General features: G+C 38.5%; 5 protein-coding genes across 5 annotated transcripts; all 5 read left to right on the forward strand.

Annotated features, from left to right (window-relative positions):
• The first annotated feature begins 1,997 nt into the window (after window positions 1-1,997).
• Window positions 1,998-2,917, forward strand: LOC134004416 (histone H1-like). Its single transcript, XM_062443674.1, has one exon. It carries the CDS (start codon window positions 2,003-2,005, stop codon window positions 2,615-2,617), a length of 615 nt encoding a protein of 204 aa, XP_062299658.1. The 5' UTR covers window positions 1,998-2,002; the 3' UTR covers window positions 2,618-2,917.
• A 1,437-nt stretch (window positions 2,918-4,354) lies between these two features.
• Window positions 4,355-10,458, forward strand: LOC134004420 (histone H3-like). The gene is made up of 2 exons (XM_062443678.1): window positions 4,355-4,857; window positions 10,093-10,458. The coding sequence occupies exons 1-2, from the start codon at window positions 4,515-4,517 to the stop codon at window positions 10,404-10,406; spliced, it is 657 nt and encodes a 218-aa protein (XP_062299662.1). The 5' UTR covers window positions 4,355-4,514; the 3' UTR covers window positions 10,407-10,458.
• Window positions 8,118-8,640, forward strand: LOC134004418 (late histone H2A.L3-like). The gene has a single exon (XM_062443676.1). The coding sequence runs from the start codon at window positions 8,118-8,120 to the stop codon at window positions 8,499-8,501; it is 384 nt and encodes a 127-aa protein (XP_062299660.1). The 3' UTR covers window positions 8,502-8,640.
• A 3,335-nt stretch (window positions 10,459-13,793) lies between the features above and the next one.
• Window positions 13,794-14,502, forward strand: LOC134004417 (late histone H2A.L3-like). The gene has a single exon (XM_062443675.1). The coding sequence runs from the start codon at window positions 13,809-13,811 to the stop codon at window positions 14,190-14,192; it is 384 nt and encodes a 127-aa protein (XP_062299659.1). The 5' UTR covers window positions 13,794-13,808; the 3' UTR covers window positions 14,193-14,502.
• Window positions 14,503-15,931: 1,429 nt separating this feature from the next.
• Window positions 15,932-16,301, forward strand: LOC134004419 (histone H4). Its single transcript, XM_062443677.1, has one exon. The coding sequence runs from the start codon at window positions 15,938-15,940 to the stop codon at window positions 16,247-16,249; it is 312 nt and encodes a 103-aa protein (XP_062299661.1). The 5' UTR covers window positions 15,932-15,937; the 3' UTR covers window positions 16,250-16,301.
• Window positions 16,302-16,759: the final 458 nt, after the last annotated feature.

The following is a 16,759-nucleotide window of genomic DNA, read 5'->3' on the forward strand; positions in this document are numbered from 1 at the left end:
AATTATCCTAAGTTATTATTATTAACAAGAAATTAAAGAATAATCACTTCTAATGATTAATATGGGGCACCACCGGGAAAACCGGAACAATAACCAAACTGTCTGATTAGCCTCAATCAGTAAAAATAGAAAAGGTGAAAGTGTGAAACTCTATTAGATCAGCCACTTATCACAATAACATCAGCACAATGATCACAAAAATGCTTCTCTTTAAAGCTATAACAGTGTATTAACACATTATTAATCAACGAAAAGTTATAAATTGTACTACCACTATATAATATAACCACTATAATACCACTATATATAATAACTAATAGACAAAAGACAGATATGTATGACTGTACAAATAAACAGGTGTGTGTGTGTGTGTGTGTGTGTGTGTGTGTGTGTGTGTGTGTGTGTGTGTGTGTGTGTGTGTGTGTGTGTGTGTGTGTGTGTGTGTGTGTGTGTGTGTGTGTGTGCAAAATTGCAGAAAAGTAGGCCTAATTCCAATTTTTCAATAAAATGCACCACTATTCTTACCTATTTTCATGGTCTGGACGTCCAACTTGAAGTAATTGACGTGAAATGTGATTCAGATTTGAATGATCATATCATATTCCTTGCCATGGTACCTCTGGATGGTTTATTATAGTGAAGTTATAATGTGTTTTATATAAATTATATATTATTCGTAGGTTATTATGCACTAGAGATCAAATTGGGCTTTATGTGGCCCTTGAACTAAAATGAATTGACACCCCTGATAAAGAAGGTCATTAAGAAGAGCTGCAACTAACAATTCATAATCAATTCATCTGTAGGTTATTTTCTTGATTAAATGATTAGTTATTTGGTTTATAAAATGTCAGAAAAAGGTGGAAAAAAGAAAAAAACTAAACTAAAAACAATACATTTGAATTATGAAACACTTTCTTTACTATAATCTGACTCTTTTTTAGCCAATCATGGTTTCCCAAAATCCAGGATGCAAACTAAAATGTCTTGTTTAGTCCACAACTTAAAAAATATTCAGTCAAAAATAATGTATCCAAATTTTATAAAAAGTAGTTTAATGACACAGTTAAAAAAATATCTACATCTGCATTTAAAGAAATCGATTGTGTATAACTTACATTATATTACAACCTATACAATGCACTTCAGGTTCCCCGAGAAAGAAATACAAACACAGCATATGACCTCAGTGCAGCTAAAAGGCTTGACTTAATAAAAAAATGTTTTAAATAACATGTAAACTAAATATCAAATAAAAATGTTGATAGTTAGGACTATTTCAGGGTGGAAATGATCACACTGAAGCTAATTTCAGCCATATGTCCCTGTACAACAGAGAAAATGCATGTGGTGTTATTGTAATATTTAAAATGAGGATTGATAACTTTTAAGTATCATAATTTCAGTCATGTTGGTGTTCAGTCAAACATTTAATGGAGACATTGGTCTTTTCCATCAGATCCATCAGTGATGGAGTCTGTATGACCGCCCTGACTCAACGACTATAACCGTGTGTTTACCTCCACCGAAAACATGTCAAATTAGAAACGAATAAATCACATCACTACTCTGGTTTTAGGTTTATTGTGTCCTCAAACGTCTCTGCTTACTGTAGCACCACTTTCACATTTTCACGAAATCATTTTAACACGTTTTAAGAGACGATTTGTGAAGAAAACTCGTTGCGTGGAGTGCAAAATGATGGTGTATCAGCGAGGTTTGAAGCTTCCCAGAGTAAAATAAATCAGTCTATGTCGCCAAGAATTAGCTCTGACTGAAGGGAGGAACGTTTCCTCACTGCTGTGATAAAAAGATAGTTTAAAATTATGCGTTTTACATGTGATTTATCTCCTAAATGTGGAGGAGAAAACACAAGTGTGTCCTGATTTGCGTCGGCAGACAGAGCGGCTTTGTGAGTTGCCTCTCCACGGTTCTCATGCGCTTTATAAGTCCCGCCTCTTGCTCCGAACGAGACACAAACGGTTAAACTCCACGAACAAAGATGGCAGAAGAAGCTCCAGCAGTTGCACCGGCAAAGCCCGCGGCGAAAGCCCCCAAAAAGAAGGCAGCACCCCGGCCAAAGAAGGATGGACCAAGCCTCCCGAACCTGATCATCGCTGCTGTGGCGGAGTCCAAGGAGAAGAAGGGACTCTCAGTGGCCGCGGTGAAGAAGGCTTTGGCGGCTAAAGGCGTCGATGTGGTGAAGTCCAACAAACGGATCAACACCGCCGTCACTAAGCTGGTGGTTAAAGGCACTCTGACCCAAACTAAAGGCACCGGGGCGTCCGGCTCCTTCAAGCTCGCCAAGGAGGCAAAACCAGAGAAACCAGTCAAGAAGGTGGTGAAGAAGAAAGCCGCGGTGAAAGCCAAGAAGCCCGCAGCTGCCGCTAAGAAGCCCGTTGTCGCCAAGAAGAAGAAGCCGGTAGCAAAGAAACCAGTGGCGGCCAAGAAATCCCCCAAGAAGGCTCCAGCTAAGAAAGCTGTTGCTGCTAAGAAAGTGGTGAAGAAGACTCCCGTGAAGAAAACTCCAGTGAAGAAGGCGAAGGCGGTGAAGAAGACTCCCGTGAAGAAAGCTCCTGCAAAGAAGAGTGCAGCAGCCAAGAAGGCAAAGAAGTAAACAGCTGAGATTCATTCAGCACCCAAAAGGCTCTTTTAAGAGCCCCCCACATTTCCTAAAGTGCAACTCCTGCTCATCTCTCACTCACTGCATCAATTAGTCATATAGGAACTTTAATCATAAACAAATAAAATGATCCTTTTTAGGTATAATTACCAATAATATAGTCATAGTACTTATCTAAAAGTAAGTGTTAAAGCTTTAAAGTTGATTTTTCATGATTTATACACAACAAATTAAATCTATAGATGTGTTTTGCAGATTTTATTCTGTACATTACAATATAATAGAACATAATATTTTATTTGAAGTTGCCTCTCTGGGCACTTGAGGCCACCGTACAATTTAAGCAAAACAGTAAATAAACAAAACACATAACAGACAAAACAGTAAATAATAAACAACACAGACAATAGACTGTCAAACAGACAAAACAGTAAATAATAAACAACACATAAAAGACAGTGTCAAACAGACAAAACAGTAAGGTGAGGTAGTTCATGTTAAGTAATATCACATATGGATAATCATATCTAAAATAAGGCGTTGAAGCAAATAGTGATGCCCATAGACCACAATTGCTAACGGTAAAAGATAGTATTAGATACATACATAAATACTTTATTAATCTCGAAAGAAATGAAGGCATTCAGTAGCCCATATTGAGTCAGGCCGTTCAGTCAGTCCTCCCTCTCCTAACTATATCACATATTAATACATTTTAATGCACACTGTGTCCACCTGTGGTATACAGATGATCATCATGCCCATAGACCACAATTGCTTAGGGTAAAAGATAGTATTAACTATATCACATATTAATACATTTTAATACACCAAAAAAATTCAGAGAACAGACAATATTTGACACATAAATTAGGATATACAGTCACCGGCCACTTTACTAGGTTCACTTGTGCAATCTAATTTAATCCAATACAACAGCTCTGCTATAAATTCTACATTTATGACGTTTATACATGTTAACATTGTCAGGAAAGTGATAATTCTACTTTATGTTTATTACTGAGATCGTACTAAGTGTTAGTGGTGTACTGAAGTGCATTATAGTGACTGATGTTCCTAATATTTTGCTCCTCTCATGTATGTTAATGGAGTGGACAAAATAATTAGGAACACCAGTCACTATAATGCACTCCACACCACCATCACCCACTATGACCTCAGTTCTTCTTATCTAAACTGTGGTTCCTACAAAATCAGTACCTCTGATAGCTTTAAGAAGTTTTAGTACAGTGGAGGAAATGAAGACACATAGAATGAAGTCAGTAAGTGCTGAATTCAAAGCCATTTTCATTCATCTATTTTAGAATATAATAGAATATAATAGATCTTTATTGTCATTGCAAGTGTACAACGAAACGCTGTTTGAGCAGTCCAATGCAGCATAAAAAAAAATGAAATAAAAGGATAAGTAAAATACATGCACATAACACTAATACGCATACGCACGAGCCAAGCACATCTCACCCATACCCATGACCACATACATATTCATACCCATAAAACGTGAAATATGAATTATAATGTAACTAAAAAAATAAATAATAATTGTATTTTAAAAACACTGCAATAACAATCAGGACTTTAGTGAAAGCATTGATATGAACGTATAAAACGTAAATATATATATGATTTAAAGCTTTTAACATGATAAATTATACTTCAACGTGCTTTTTTTTGTTTTAGGCAGCTGCCATGGGGGCGGGGCTTAATTTGAATTTCTTATCCAATAGTAGAGGAGCTGCAGCGCGCGCTTCTCCCGGCCTGGACCAATCAGCGTCGCCGCTACGCCGGCAGCTCCTTTATAAAGCCGGAGCTCGGCCGGAGTTTTTATTCGTGTTTCTGTTGAAGTTGAAGACTCACAGAGAAAGAAATGGCAAGAACCAAGCAGACCGCTCGTAAGTCCACCGGAGGTAAAGCTCCCAGAAAGCAGCTGGCCACCAAGGCTGCCCGTAAGAGCGCCCCGGCCACCGGAGGAGTGAAGAAGCCCCATCGTTACAGGCCCGGTACCGTGGCTCTCAGAGAGATCCGTCGCTACCAGAAGTCCACCGAGCTTCTGATCCGCAAGCTGCCCTTCCAGCGTCTGGTCAGAGAAATCGCTCAGGACTTCAAGACCGACCTGCGCTTCCAGAGCTCCGCCGTCATGGCTCTGCAGGAGGCCAGCGAGGCTTACCTGGTCGGTCTGTTCGAGGACACCAACCTGTGCGCCATCCACGCCAAGAGGGTCACCATCATGCCCAAAGACATCCAGCTGGCCCGCCGCATCCGTGGGGAGAGAGCTTAAACTGACCTCAGACCTGCTGATAAAGCTACACAACGGCTCTTTTAAGAGCCACCAACTTTCTCACAGAGCAACATGTCCTTTCAGATTGTGTGTCAACTCTTTACTTTAGATTTAATGTTAATACTTTGCTTCCCTTTGGTAAGGCTTGCATCTTTCAGTATACATGTACTATTCAGAATATAACTACGGTAACTTTACTTGTATAGCACATTATGTTTGATTATCTTATGTAAGGTACAGTCGTACCTTTAGTCTGTCACAGGTAATCTTATACTCTGTTTAAAACCACATAGCACTGAATGGCACTCTTAGGGATATATACACCCAGCTGTACAATTAGTTATCAGACCTTCTCATAACACTACACACGTTATTTCAAATGCCACCAACTCATGTCCTATGTACTCATGTTTCTAAAAATTCAGACATATGAATTGAAGCTAATATGGTGCTACAATAACAAATGGAATAGACTGTTGTCCCTCCTGTACACATACAGTAGATGTGTATACTATCCATTCAGATGTTCAGTCTGTCCCAGGTAGCTTTATATTCTGCAGTTTAAAACTCACATAATGCACTCTCAGAAGGCTATAGTAAATCCTGCACTTTTAAGAAATACAAAAACTATAATGCACGTGAACTGTAGACATGTATGCTTGATTAAATTTACTTGGGGTCACTTCGTAGTCAGTTCATAGATCACTACAAGGTTATCACTTCATATCTCAACACTTGGTATAGTTGGGGGAAAAAGCTGGTCTGTAAAACTTATGGTTACTTAAGCTGCATCTAGCACTGACACTGAACTGTAGATTTATTATGACAATATCATTACTGTTGCCTTTACATAACATAATAAACTGCTCATCGACGGGACTGCTGTGGAGAAGGCCAGCAGTGTGAAGTACTTGGGGGTTCACATTGCTGACGACTTGACTTCAACCACCAACACCACGGCAGTCCTCAAACAAGTTCAGCAGTGGCTCCACTCCCTCCACAGACTCAGGAAAACAGGCCTCGCCACCACACACCTCACCACCTTCTACAGGGGCACCGTGGAGAGCGTCCTGACCTACGGCTTCACCTCCTGGTTTGGGTCCCTGCAACCCTCCCACCATATCTTCTCCCTTTTGCCATCAGGGAGAAGATACAGAAGGCTGATTAATGGACTGTCCCCCCTCTCCCATATACACAACCACACACACTCATCCTTGACAGCTAGTCACCTGTCAAGTCAAGAGACTGAACGCACTACCTGCACTTTGTGAGAACACAGACTATTTTAACTAGTGAGACTTTGCACAGACATACTTTGATTGATTCCTTTTTTTAATAGATTTTATTCCTATTTATTATTATTCTAGTAGGATGTTTATTATTCTATTGATGTTTTTATTTGCACTGAGGTCACTGATTGAGAAACAACATGTCATTTGCTTGTGTATGCGAAGGCACAGTGAAAATGACATGTAAACTTAACGACCAGTGAAAGATACACACTGATATGATTGAGAATAGCAAGAAGGGGAATCATTAGGAATGCTCTCTGGATAGGAGACCTGCCAAAATGGAGAAAAGGAAAAGGCAGGGCCCTTATTATAAATTAGTATATGGTGATTTTATATCTGAAAATCAGCATCTACAAATAGACTGGGGTGGTCTGCCTAGTAAAATTATTTATAAAAAATTATAACGGAAGTACAGATGTGATAAAACATTTAAAGAGTAAAAACTAGTCAGAGAGCATTAGGGTCCTGTGAGAGCTGTTGTCTCAGAGTTGTTATGTTACGACCAAAAAATGTCCCTTGATTTATTCATGGAGACACAGCAGCATCTCTTAATGGACTGTTACAGAGCACAGGAAGTCTGGACTAGACTGAAAGATATTTGTGTGCACTTTGATTTTTGTCACAACTCTGTCATGTATTGTTTTATAAATGACAAAACTGCCACTGAAACACAAATAAATGATCCAACTCATTATCTGTGTTGTATGTTCTAAATGATGGAAAACAAAATGTGCAATGGTGATACAACAGACAGTAATCAACAGTGATACCGTAGTTAAACAAAAATGTTCTGTCCTCTGGAGGAGAAGAAACTTTGATAATACTTGTCACCTCTCTGGAACATACTGAGCCTGTGAACAGCAGACAACTGAAGTATAACTCATACAAATATCTTTTTTTTTTTTTTTAAATGCTTTTTGGCACGATGCACTTTATTGTTCAATGCATGTACATTATTTTGTTTTGTGTTGTAAACAGGCGGGGAGCTCCGGTCCTCTGGAATGAGGCCAACGCGGAAGTAACTTAAAACTGCATTCTATCACAAGGCCACCAGGGGGCGACCGTTTTGGTGTCAAAAGGACTTCCGTCTCTATACAAGTCAATGGAGAATTCACCAACTTCTCACTTGATTTCTAACCTCAGTAAACGTTTTCAAAATGTGTTTATGGTCTCAATCGCTAGTTTAAAGCCTTCAATGCAGTATGATGTTCATTTGGGACATTTTGGCTTCCAAGCAGCAGTCCACAAACCAATGGGTGACGTCACGGAGGTTACGTCCATTATATATACAGTCTATGGTTGTAATTATTATTGTTGTATCGTATTTATAATACTTATGACATTTCAATAAAGATTATTTTAAAAAGCAAGAAAGGTACAGTCACTTGTGGCTCCCCTTAAACATGCAACATGCACTAGGAGATACAACATAAATATATAAATGTTTTATGCCTTAATAAGGGCAACGTATCCTGGTGGAGTTACAACTCATGAGATCCAAAACATACAAAATATTTTTAAAATTATTTGTGTAAATGTTTACTTAGGTGCAAATTACTAGATAACTAGTAACATCAAAGTATATGAAAAGTAATTTAAAAAAAAATTAACATCTCATTTCCACTCCTGCCTGTTTAAGGGTTTATCAACCATGTTTATAATTAATGATAATAGGCTAATATATGTACATAATGTATAGTAGTACCTAATATAGTTTTAATTGATGATATAAATTGATGTTATATTCAAAGCAGCAAAAAGAAGGAAAAGACGAGCTCTTTTCTGATTGGAGGATTCTCTTAACGTCTGACCAATGAGCGCGCAGCAGCTCCGTATATATAGCTGGTGTTCACAGCTATTTGTCATTCTTTCTGTTTCACTCGAAGATTAAACAAACAACATGTCTGGACGTGGTAAAGGTGCAGGTAAGGTCAGAGCAAAGGCAAAGACCCGCTCCTCCAGGGCTGGACTCCAGTTCCCAGTTGGCCGTGTTCACAGGCATCTGAGGAAGGGAAACTATGCCCAGCGTGTCGGTGCCGGAGCTCCCGTCTACCTGGCGGCGGTGCTGGAGTACCTGACCGCTGAGATCCTGGAGCTGGCTGGAAACGCTGCCAGAGACAACAAGAAGACCAGGATCATCCCCCGCCATCTGCAGCTGGCTGTCCGCAACGACGAGGAGCTCAACAAGCTGCTGGGAGGAGTGACCATCGCTCAGGGAGGAGTGCTGCCCAACATCCAGGCGGTGCTGCTGCCCAAGAAGACCGAGAAACCCGCCAAGAAGTAAACCCAAGGCCCGGTTCCGTCAACAACACAAAGGCTCTTTTAAGAGCCACACACATTTACCTTAAAGAGCAAGATCCCAGTGCTGTTTCTATTCAACTTAGATCGTGTTTGTGGAAGTTACTATTGTTTGCCTTAACCATTTGTTGGTCACCAAGACAATGGTATTCAAATATTTGCCTTTCTTACCACAACAACTTTTGAACTGACCCTATGTTTTAATTTTTACATGCCTCTACTAAATGATTGAGGATTGCCATTAAGGTCAATCCTCAGAGTACAAGATAATCTTACAACATCAAAAATGTCTCCAGCAGGATTTCTCATGTTGGCAGTGTTTGGTTTTGTTTGCTCATTGGTTGTACACTAACATGGCCTGTGTCTAGCAACCACAGCATGATCTTTTGTGCATTATGTGGTAAAGATTGCCTATAAAGTTTTGGTTAAATAGGTTTAGTTTTGACCAGACATGTCACAAAATTCCCTCTACAGCTGAGCAGACCTACTAAGGGTTAAACATCAAATGAAAAGTTTCAGACTGCAGCTCAACTATGAATCAGCAACAAAACTTCATTCAGTCTTTAAAATAGACCATATTTAAAAAGTGACCATAAATGACAAGAATAAACAATCAAATGGAAAAAGGCCTGTGCATTTCCATTTATTTTCAGTATGTTATAAGGTAGGAAATATCTTAAAAGCTTTATACAGAAATGTGCATGTGTCATTGTTGATGCTTCATACAGGATATGATTAATTCAGTGTCAGTTGTCTACAGTATCAGACCATTGCAAATAGATGCTCAATAGAGACTTAAAAATAATTAAATGGCCAACCACATTTCTCTTTAAAGAGCAAGTTCTGGTGGACATGACAACGTTAATTTACAATAATGTTGTAAATTCAGTTTATAGGTAGTGTAACCTGAAACCTCTTGGTCTGAATTACTTACATATATAACAATGATAAAGCTGGTTTAGGTAGAAATAGAAGTACACCAAACCAGCTAAATGTTATATATCGCCTGCAAAACTTTTCAAACGTGTACAAACAAATTGAAGTAAAAACTATCAATATTTACTATTGATATTATATTGATTTACTATCAATATAAAGAGATCCACACTGACAGCTAAAGAACAAGTTATATCATTTATAATATATAACAATATAATCTCTGGTATATTACCACTCAATAGCAATATTACTGTTGTGATGTAAATGTATATAATACAATTATTACTATATTTTTATTATATATTTCTATTATTGTTATTGTTTTTCAAACTTATTTATTATTCTTTATTCTTTCTTATTGATGCTCTTCTATATTTTACTGTCCACTTGCTGCTGTAATAGTGTGGGACTAATAAAGGAATATCTGCTCTTATCTGCTGATATTTCACATAATAACTACAAAAAATTACATAAAAAGACAGAAAAATGGAGGAGAAACTCAAACAGTGAGACAGTGAAGCAGTGACGTCACCAGGTTAAGGGAATCTTTGTCCTCTCTTACGTCCGCAGACTGTGTTTAAATGAGCAGCTCTGCCTGTTGCGGATCATTGTTTCTTTAACTGTTTAACTGTAAAACACGATGAGTGGAAGAGGCAAAGGCGGGAAAGGACTCGGTAAAGGAGGCGCTAAGCGTCACCGTAAAGTCCTCCGTGATAACATCCAGGGAATCACCAAACCCGCCATCCGCCGTCTGGCTCGCCGCGGCGGAGTGAAGCGTATCTCCGGTCTGATCTACGAGGAGACCCGCGGTGTGCTCAAGGTTTTCCTGGAGAACGTGATCCGGGACGCAGTCACCTACACCGAGCACGCCAAGAGGAAGACCGTGACCGCCATGGACGTGGTTTATGCCCTGAAGAGGCAGGGCCGCACTCTGTACGGCTTCGGAGGTTAAACATCATCCTGCTCCTTAAACACAAAGGCTCTTTTAAGAGCCAACCACCAACTCTGAGAGACATCCTGTTGTTCATTACTACACTCAGTACACAGATATTATAGTTTAACTGCACTGATGCAAAAACACATTTATAAGGGTTTAAAAGTTGATAAGGTGATAATGTTTAGCTGGTTTGGAGTAAACTGTAGGTGGTAGTGGTATAGTTAATATAATGACTATGCAATCAAAGAGAAAGTAAGTTTGTAACTACACTGTCATATCTGGTGAAAAGCTAAATCTATAGCCTTTTGGGCAATCTTTCTGTCCTTTCTTCCTTCCTTTCCTTTTTCCATCCTCCCCCCTCCCTTTCCTTCTTCCTTCCTTTTTGTCCATCCCTTTTTTCTTCCTTCCTTCCTTCCTTCCTTCCATCTTTTTAATGATCTGGCCCACGTGATCAAATTGAGCTGTTTGTGTCCCTTGAATAAAGGTGAGTCTGACTTCCTGATTGAACCCATTTAACTTTTAAGTCAATCTTTAGCACTTGCATGAGGTATGTAATGCACAGACAGACCATCAGATTGTGTTATGGTTGCTATAGATACAGGTTGTTATATGGTTGCTATAGATACAGGTTGTGCTTTAGTGTATAAACGAAGAATAACACAAATCACTGCTGACATCAGAGATCCTGCTGGAGACATTTTTTAAGTTGACTTTCATTTGTTCATCTTGTACATGAACAGAATGAGTCTCTAACATGTTTTTAATAAAAGTTTAGAACAAATGAGGTGTGAATGAGTCTGTAGAGGTCTGTAAAACATCACATTGAGGTTCAATGAGAAATAAATAATCCATTTTTTATGCTGTCATGACCTCAACGAGGTAGGACATTTTTTAAATAGTACTATAGTGACCTACTAAAGGTTAAGTTGGACAATAAAGTAAATTCAATTTGACCCTTAACTCACCTTTTTAAGCACATATCAAACATCTCTGCAAGATCTCCTTTCACCATCTCAGAAATATTGCCAAACTAATGCTTGAATACAAAGTTTCCCTCCCAACTCACCAGTGCATCTATGGTAATACCCTCTCTGACCAGCTGAGGGCGCCACAGACTACAGAGTTTTAAAAAAGGACCTAAAACATTTAATTTTAGTAGAACCTTTATCACTCACCCAAAAATACAAAAACTGTAATGCACGTAAACCATAGACATGTATGATTGATTAAATGGGGTCACTTCATAGATCACTACAAGGTTATCACTTCATAGATTTGAGATCACTTCATATCTCAACACTCTTGGTATAGTTGGGGGAAAAAGCTGGTCTTCAAGTCAAAAGACTGAACGCACTACCTGCACTTTGTGAGAACAGACTATTTTAACTGGTGAGACTTTGCACAGACATACTTTGATTGATTTAATTTTTATTGATTTTATTCCTATTTATTATTATTATTATAGTAGGATGTTTATTATTCTATTGATGTTTTTATTTGTACTAAGGTCACTGATTGAGAAGCAGAATGTCATTCTCTTGTGTATGCAAAGGCACAGTGAAAATGACATGTAAACTTGCACTTGAACAAGTGAACTTAACGACCAGTGAAAGTTACACACTGATATGATTGAGAATAGCAAGAAGGGGAATCATTAGGAATGCTCTCTGGATAGGAGACCTGCCAAAATGGAGAAAAGGCAAAAGGCAGGGCCCTTATTATAAATTAGTATATATCTGAAAATTAGCATCTACAAATAGACTGGCATGGTCAGTCCCTCAATGTCCCTTCATTTATTTATGGAGACACAGCAGCATCTCTTAATGGGCTGTTACAGAGCACAGGAAGTCTGGACTAGACTGAAAGATATTTGTGTGCACTTTGATTTTTGTCACAACTCTGTCATGTATTGTTTTATAAATGACAAGACTGCCATTGAAACACAAAGAAATTATCCAACTCATTATCTGTGTTGTATGTTCTAAATGATGGAAAACAAAATGTGCAATGGTGATACAACAGACAGTAATCAACAGTGATACCGTAGTTAAACAAATACTTTCTGTCCTCTGGAGGAGAAGAAACTTTGATAACACTTGTCACCTCTCTGGAACATACTGAGCCTGTGAACAGCAGACAACTGAAGTATTATTCATACAAATATCCTATTTTTTTTAAATGCTTTTTGGCACGTTGCACTTTACCTCTGAAATGAGGCCAACACGGAAGTAATTTAAAACTGCATTCTATCAAAAGGCCACCAGGGGGCGACCGTTTTGGTGTCAAAAGGACTTCCGTCTCTATACAAGTCAATGGAGAATTCACCAACTTCTCACTTGATTTCTAACCTCAGTAAACGTTTTCAAAATGTGTTTATGGTCTCAATCGCTAGTTTAAAGCCTTCTTCAATGCAGTATGATGTTCATTTGGGACATTTTGGCCTCCCTGATTTTATATGTGATGATAAAGCAGGGTATGCATTAGGGCGTATTTATAATACTTATGACATTTCAATAAAGATTATTTTAAAAAGCAAGAATGGTACAGTTGAATAGTCATAAGTCATTGAATCAAACACAATTTTTAACCAGATTTTATTACAATCACTTGTGGCTCCCCTTAAACATGCAACGTGCACCAGGAGATACAACATATATATATATATATATATATACATATATATATATACATGTTTTATACCTTAATAGGGGCAACGTATCCTGGTGGAGTTACAACTCATGAGATCTAACCTGTATAGCATAATTTATACAAATGAGACTACAATCACTGGCCACTTTATTAAGAACACCTGTGCAATATAATGCCATCCACACAACAGCTCTGCTATAAATTCTACTTTTATGAAGTTCATACATTTTCTTTTTTTGTGGATCTTGTCATAAAAGTGATATTATTATTGTATTTTTATTATTGAGGTTATAGTGTGTGGCGGTACACTAGAGTGCTTTATATATAAAATGGTTCCTAATGATTCGTCCACCACAATAACTTAGATGGGAGGGGTTGAAATATTAGGAATACTGATAATGTTTGTCAAATACTATCATCTACATGGAGCATTTCTCTTCTAAACATTTTGTTCGGATGATTTGATTTAATGTATAATCCCATAGAGCAAATGGCAGTATATGCTAATGGTAACACAGAAGAAAATATATATCTTTTTATTTTTCTAAATGTATTTATTTATGTATTTGTATGTATCGATCATCCTTGTGTTTTATAAAGTGTGTTTAAAAACTCAAAGCAGCAAAAAGAAGGAAAAGAGGAGCTCTCTTCTGATTGGAGGATTCTCTTAACGTCTGACCAATGAGCGCGCAGCAGCTCCGTATATAAAGCTGGTGTTCACAGCTATTTGTCATTCTTTCTGTTTCACTCGAAGATTAAACAAACAACATGTCTGGACGTGGTAAAGGTGCAGGTAAGGTCAGAGCCAAGGCAAAGACCCGCTCCTCCAGGGCTGGACTCCAGTTCCCAGTTGGCCGTGTTCACAGGCATCTGAGGAAGGGAAACTATGCCCAGCGTGTCGGTGCCGGAGCTCCCGTCTACCTGGCGGCGGTGCTGGAGTACCTGACCGCTGAGATCCTGGAGCTGGCTGGAAACGCTGCCAGAGACAACAAGAAGACCAGGATCATCCCCCGCCATCTGCAGCTGGCTGTCCGCAACGACGAGGAGCTCAACAAGCTGCTGGGAGGAGTGACCATCGCTCAGGGAGGAGTGCTGCCCAACATCCAGGCGGTGCTGCTGCCCAAGAAGACCGAGAAACCCGCCAAGAAGTAAACCCAAGGCCCGGTTCCGTCAACAACACAACGGCTCTTTTAAGAGCCACACACATTTACCTTAAAGAGCAAGATCCAGTACTGTTTCTATTCAAATTAGATCGTGTTTGTGGAAGTTACTATTGTTTGCCATAACCATTTGTTGGTCACCAAGACAATTGTATTCAAATATTTGTTTTTCCTTTCTGTTTGGGGCCATGATGATGACTTTTGAACCAATTCTAATTTTTACAGGCATCTAAATGATTGAGGATTGCCATGAAGGTCAATCCTCAGTGGACAAAAAGAAGAAAATCTAACAATAATAAAACCTCAAGAATGTCTCCAAACAGGATCGCATGTTGGCAGTGTTTGGTTTTGTTTCTTCATTGGTTGCACTAACATGACCTGTATCTAGCAACCACAGCCTGATTCAGTTTTTTTTTTTTTCATGCATTATGTGGTAAAGAAGCCCAATATGTTTTGGTTAAATAGGTTTAGTTTTTGACCAGACATATCACAACATTCCCTCTACAGCTGAGCAGACCTACTAAGGGTTAAACATTAAATGAAACGTTTCAGGCTGCAGCTCAACTATGAATCAGCAACAAAACTTCAGTCTTTAAAATAGACTACATTTAAAAAGTGACCATAAATGACAAGAACAAACACACGTAAAAAGGCCTGTGACTTTCCATTTATTTTCAGTATGTTATACGGTAGGAAATATCTTAAGCTTTACACAGAAATGTGCATGCAAGTTCTAGTGGAGATGACAGATTTAATTTTCTATAATGTAAATTCAGTTTATAGGTTGTGTAACCTGAAAGCTCTTAGTCTGAATTACTTACATATATAACGATGATAAAGCTGGTTTAGGTAGAAATAGAAGTTATGGTTCCCAATGACATGTTGAGCCAATAACAAGCCGTCAGATTTGAGCTAAAGACTATTTCCCACTAATGATGTATACATATTTATACAATCGTGATGGTTTGAGACATAAATCCATCTTTTTTTTTGTTTAAACCAAGATAATAGAGCTACAAACTTTACCTGAATTCACATTCACTTTGTGTCAAATATGCATCAACTTTTCTTTGAAACTATAGGCTATTTTTTGTTTGTTATTTTTTGCAAAACTACCCACAAAACCCTCACACCAAACCAGCTAAATGTTATATAACGCCTGTAAAACTTTTCAAACATGTGTACAAACAAATTGAAGTAAAAACTATATATATTTACTATTGGTACTATAATGATTTACTATCAATATAAAGAGATCCACACTGACAGCTAAAGAACAAGTAATATCATTTATCATAAATAACAATATAATCTCTGGTATATTACCACTAAATACCAATACTACTGTTGTGATGTAAATGTATATAATGACAATTATTACTATATTTTTTATATATTTCTACTATTGTTATTGTTTTTGGAACTTATTTATTATTCTTTCTTATTGATGCTCTTCTATATTTTACTGTCCACTTGCTGCTGTAATAGTGTGGGACTAATAAAGAAATATCTGATCTTATCTGATGATATTCACATAATAACTACAAAAAAATGACATAAATATCACATAAAAAGACAGAAAAATGGAGGAGAAACAAACAGTGAGACAGTGAAAGAGTGTGACGTCACCTTCCGTGGAATCTTGGTGTCCTCTCTTAGGTCCGCAGACTGTGTTTAAATGAGCAGCTCTGCCTGTTGCGGATCATTGTTTCTTTAACTGTTTAACTGTAAAACACGATGAGTGGAAGAGGCAAAGGCGGGAAAGGACTCGGTAAAGGAGGCGCTAAGCGTCACCGTAAAGTCCTCCGTGATAACATCCAGGGAATCACCAAACCCGCCATCCGCCGTCTGGCTCGCCGCGGCGGAGTGAAGCGTATCTCCGGTCTGATCTACGAGGAGACCCGCGGTGTGCTCAAGGTTTTCCTGGAGAACGTGATCCGGGACGCAGTCACCTACACCGAGCACGCCAAGAGGAAGACCGTGACCGCCATGGACGTGGTTTATGCCCTGAAGAGGCAGGGCCGCACTCTGTACGGCTTCGGAGGTTAAACATCATCCTGCTCCTTAAACACAAAGGCTCTTTTAAGAGCCAACCACCAACTCTGAGAGAGATCCTGTTGTTCATTACTACACTTATACACAGTTATACACAGATATTATAGTTTAACTGCACTGATGCAGAAACACATTTATAAGTAGTAGTATAGTTAATGACTATACAATCGACTATTTTTCTGATAAATGTAAGTAGTAGTAACTCCACTAGTGTCATATCTGGTGAAAAGCTAGGATAAATGTATTTAACTTTTTGGGCAAACTTTCCTTCCTTGCTTCCTTCCTTCCCTTTTGTCCATTCTTCTTTCTGTCCTTCCTACCTCCCTTTTCTTTCCTTCCTTCTTTTATCCATCCCTTTTTTCTTCCGTCTTTTTAATGATCTGGCCCTCATCTGATCAAATTGAGCTGTTTGTGGCCCTTGAATAAAGGTGAGTCTGACTTCCTGATTGAACCCATTTAACTTTCAGGTCAATCTTGCATGAGGTATGTAATGAACAGACAGAC

The sequence above is a fragment of the Scomber scombrus genome, chromosome 22 (assembly GCF_963691925.1).
Source record: "Scomber scombrus chromosome 22, fScoSco1.1, whole genome shotgun sequence".
In the NCBI taxonomy this organism is placed as follows: Eukaryota; Metazoa; Chordata; class Actinopteri; order Scombriformes; family Scombridae; genus Scomber; species Scomber scombrus.